The sequence below is a fragment of the Apium graveolens genome, chromosome 5 (assembly GCF_009905375.1).
Source record: "Apium graveolens cultivar Ventura chromosome 5, ASM990537v1, whole genome shotgun sequence".
Taxonomy (NCBI): domain Eukaryota; kingdom Viridiplantae; phylum Streptophyta; class Magnoliopsida; order Apiales; family Apiaceae; genus Apium; species Apium graveolens.
In genome coordinates, this window is record NC_133651.1 from 316,483,981 (window position 1) to 316,488,605 (window position 4,625).

Genomic DNA, 4,625 nt, shown 5'->3' on the forward strand with positions numbered 1-4,625 from the left:
GTAAGAAGTTTAAGCAAACTATCAAAAGCTTTATTACTACAATGCAAGTTATTTTTGAATTCCAATAATTTGGTGGTAAAGCTTAATCTTGTGTACTTTGTATTGCCGGGATAAATAGGTGCTCCATTTTAAACAATAACCTCGTACAATTTTTTAGCACTATCATTTGGAGCTTCTTCTATATTCATAGTTCCCATATCCGTAGTTTCATAAAATTGATAATTTTCAACGGCTAAATCATGTAACATCGCATTCAAATATACCGATTCTTCTACTCTCGAAGGTTCCCGAACACAATAACGGTGATGTGATGTTCGACTACGTTTTCTTCCTATTTTTTCACCGTGCGACGTCCACACGGTATAACCCTCAAGCATCCCTTTAGCGAGCAAATGAAATCTAAAATCATCAATCTTTAATTTTTACAACGTTTAAACGGACACTTCATTGTACCATCTTCCATTCCATTTTCGCTAGCAAATTTTAAAAAAATTTCTACACCAATTTTATATTTCGGGGTCAATGAAATTTTATCGCTTTGCAATTGATTACCAATCCAACTTCGATCAATGGTTTCCATCTACAATAATATTTTTTAAAATTAAAAAAAACATATTTAACAAATAATTTATCATTAATCTCATAATTATTCATGTATTTCATAAAACACACACACACACACACTATAATTACAATAAATGAAACTAACTTACAAATTATCTACTACCAAACTTCAATTCTCACAACAAACATTATATAAAAAAATAAAAACATTAAATACATACAACAACATTTAATATATACACCAACATAAACACACATTATTACAAAATATGGAAATAACTTACAATTTTCTGAAATTCCTCCACTTCAATCCTCTGTTTTTTTAATTTTTTGCCCAAAATCAAGAAATGAGGGATATAACAAAAAAATAGGTTAAAACCGACCGTCATCGGTCGGTTTTAGGCAGGAGAATAAAACGACACCGTTTTCTCTGTAACGGGTACTTTTCTTTGTACTTTAAATTAATTTTTTATTATTCTACAAAACCGACCACTATATATGGTCGGTTTTAACCTGCAGAATTTGTGGATATAACCGACCACATGTAGGTGGTCGGTTTTAAAAGTGACACATCAGCAAAACGGTATCGTTTTTTTTCCAGTAAAACTGACCACCTGTCTATGGTCGGTTTTACGATACGGTGTCGTTTAGTTGGCATATAACCGACCACTGACGTCGGTCGGTTTTAAGGTGACCAAATCGACGTCGGTCGGTTTTAAGGTGACCAAATCGACGTCGGTCGGTTATGTCCGGTCGGTTTTACCCTGTTTTCTTGTAATGTATGGTTAGCTTAATTACTAACAACCTTTGGCTTTCCATCGTCCTAGTAACATTCATTCTACTAGCTTATATAAGGCTTACTTGTACTTTGTTTTTTATATAAAATTATAAGATGATCTCTTTCCCTATTATCTAGCTCTCTCTCAATCTCTCTCTTATATATATATATATCTAACAATTTTGTGTTTTTCATTTGGCTGTTATTTTTCATTAAGTCGCAATCTCGTAATCGCAACTTTCAAATTTTAGCTTTGTCGTTATTTGATTGCTTCGATTCTCTGTAGATCCCGTTTGATTCGTTTCATTGTGTATGCGTTTCTCTTGAATAATATTTATAGTGACGTGGCTATCTTTCATGTCAATTGTCAACTGAAGTAGTTGGTTTAAAGTCAACTAAGTAGTTAGTTTGGGAATATATCATTTTCATGTCAATTGTGAACTAGAAGCAGCTGGTTTTAATATGTGACTGCCTCAGATGGGTTGTCAAGCAAAGGTGCCAATGTAGTTAAATCGTCAAAATTATAAATATATTATTTTCTTCTTCTCAGGTTGGTACTTTGGCCACATTTCTTACCAAAATTTGCGTTAATAGTTGACAGTTAGTGTTGTCGATTTATTCATACAAATCTACACTCTTTATTAATAAGCAAAATCATGTTTCACTGATGCACTATTGTCATGATAAGGAACAATATACAATCTATTTAAGAGTTTCCTTTAAAACTAAACATTTCAGATCAGATGATAACTTAATACATATCGGCCAGTTTGAACCTAATCATATGACTAAATGGTTGGGAATGGGCAGAGCCTAGCCACTGGAACACAAATCAAGGGGTGAGCCCTGCTAAGTGTTATGGCCTTACTTTCTTCCATGTTCACAGGAGTAATACTTTTATATGCTTCATTCCCTACTACATTCCATTCGAAACATTGTATTATTGCCGCGATTGTTGTTTGGACGATCTTCAATGCCAGTGTAGCTCCTGGACATCCTCTTCGCCCGCTTCCAAATGGCAATAGATGAAAATGCTGCCCTCTAACATCTAACTGACCCTTTCCGCTTGTTTCATTTTCACTACTAATAATAAACCTTTCTGGTTTAAATACAAGTGCATTTTCCCAATAGCTCGGGTCTCGGCCAAGAGCCCATACGTTAACAAATATTCTAGTCCCTGCTGGTATGTAATAGTTCCCAATGGTGAAGCCTTCACTTGCTTGTCTTGGTATTAGTGGACCGGAGGGATGAAGTCTGAGAGTTTCCTTTACAATTGCTTGAAGGTACGGGAGATTCACTAGGTCAGATTCTTCGACTAATCTGCTCTTCCCAACAACAGTATCTATCTCCAGTCTAGCTCTTTCCATAATGCTTGGATGGTTGATTAGCTCAGCAAGTGTCCATTCAATCACGCTGGCTGATGTGTCCGTTCCAGCAGTAAACATATCCTGCATTGTATTTCAGTAAACATATCTCGAAGCGCATTGAACTTTTTGAAAAAGAAAAAAAAGATCAAACTCCAACCAAACCAAAATGCAAGGTAAAATCTAAGAAACAGATAGACTATCTTCCATTCAACTAATTTAATAAATTTAATGGGCCTGTTTGGCCGATTACTAATAAGTAACTTATCTGATTTAAGCTCTTAATTACTTATAAATTGAATTTATAACTTATAAGCTCATAAGTTGAATGTTAGTAACGACTAGTTTGATTAATCTCAGTTCGTGCTTCGGGTTATCGGTTCGTATGATTAATAATGTGCATTACTGCATTAGTTAGGAAGTAGAGGTTTACCAGTACGATAGCCTTAATTTTATCTATGCTCAATTTAATTTCCAAGCTTTCGTCTTCGTACAGATCAAGCAAAATATCAAGAAAGTCCTTGGATGGTGCATCTGCTTCATTGCCGCCCTCTTTTTTCTTCATCCTCAAGTGTCTGTGCTCCTCTATAATCCTGTCCATCATTTTATCGTATCTTCCACGAACATCCACTAGCCTCTTCTTCACTCCTTGCAAATCCAAATTCTTGCAAAACCATATAAAGTCGGAGAGATTAAATATCCCCGAAGTTTCAAAGACCTCTTTGATTAACTTCCTCACTTCTCCGGCTTCCTCTTCACTCTCTGACCTTTTCCGCATCACCATGCTTGAAATTACATTGTTGGTAAGCCTAATAAGCTCACCTCCAACATTAACTGCCTCTCCAGCTAGGGACTTCTTGAACATTACATTGATCATACTCTGAATCTCATAGCGTCTAACGGTTTGAAGAAGATCCAGTGTTTGACCTCCAAGAAGATCAGACATAAATAGTTTTTTTACAAACTTCCAGTATGGTCCATAAGGAGCAAACATGAAGTCTTGTGAATTATAGCTCAGGTGCATTGAGGCCACAGTTTGAGGCCGGTCTGACAAAGACGCTTCGTGTGTTTTTAGAAACTCTTTAGCCATTTGAGGCGAAGAGACGATGACACAAGGGTTAGAGCCAAGGGAGATATGCATCAAGGGTCCATACCGGATTGACAGCTTGTGAAGAGCCTGATGTGGTATAGGCGCCAGAAGGTGAAGATGACCGATAATCGGAAGCCTAAAAGGTCCAGGTGGAAGGCTAGACTTGGTTCGATTTCTCAATATCGTTCGAAGTATTATAGTTGAGATAATCAAACTGAAAACGATGATCCCCCAACCTTGAAAATCAGCCATGTTTAATATAACTTAGAAGAGCTGAGAGTGTTGACTGAACATGAACTGATGGCGTTTAAATATATACATAAAATGAAAATTTGTTATGCTAGTTAATCAAAATGGCCTGATATTAAATAACTTACAATTTTTTAAACTTCGTCTTTATCCAGTTAGCTGTTTGATTCCCTGAACGTTGGTTTATATTCGTATGCTAGTAGCCAAAAGCTCAGGAACTTCAACTAATTGAGCAAGTAAACCATCACAATCATATGAATTGTTCAGAAATTTAGTTTTATTCGTTTCAGCCCCGATTCACTTTTGGACGACCCCAAATAAACGCAAATGCAATTTCATAAATCCACAGGGACAAATTATGAAAATATATACAAAAAATGGGCCGCATCAATTTTCGCTCCATACCTCGCCTACTACCGCCTACGAGAATTATTCGAAAACCTAGTTCCACTCGTTTCAGCCCCGATTCACTTTTGGACGACCCCAAATAAACGTAAATGCAATTTCAAAAATCCATAGAGACAAATTATGAAATGATATCCAGAGAACGGGCCGCCTCAATCTTTGCTCCATACCTCGT

At 36.2% G+C, this 4,625-nt stretch overlaps 1 protein-coding gene across 1 annotated transcript; it reads right to left on the reverse strand.

The window, feature by feature from the left end:
• Nucleotides 1–2,112: 2,112 nt before the first annotated feature.
• Nucleotides 2,113–4,048, reverse strand: LOC141723328 (cytochrome P450 93A3-like). Its single transcript, XM_074525121.1, has 2 exons — nucleotides 3,140–4,048; nucleotides 2,113–2,790 (listed from the first exon to the last, which is right to left on the reverse strand). The coding sequence occupies exons 1-2, from the start codon at nucleotides 4,046–4,048 to the stop codon at nucleotides 2,131–2,133; spliced, it is 1,569 nt and encodes a 522-aa protein (XP_074381222.1). The 3' UTR covers nucleotides 2,113–2,130.
• Between the last annotated feature and the right edge of the window lie 577 nt (nucleotides 4,049–4,625).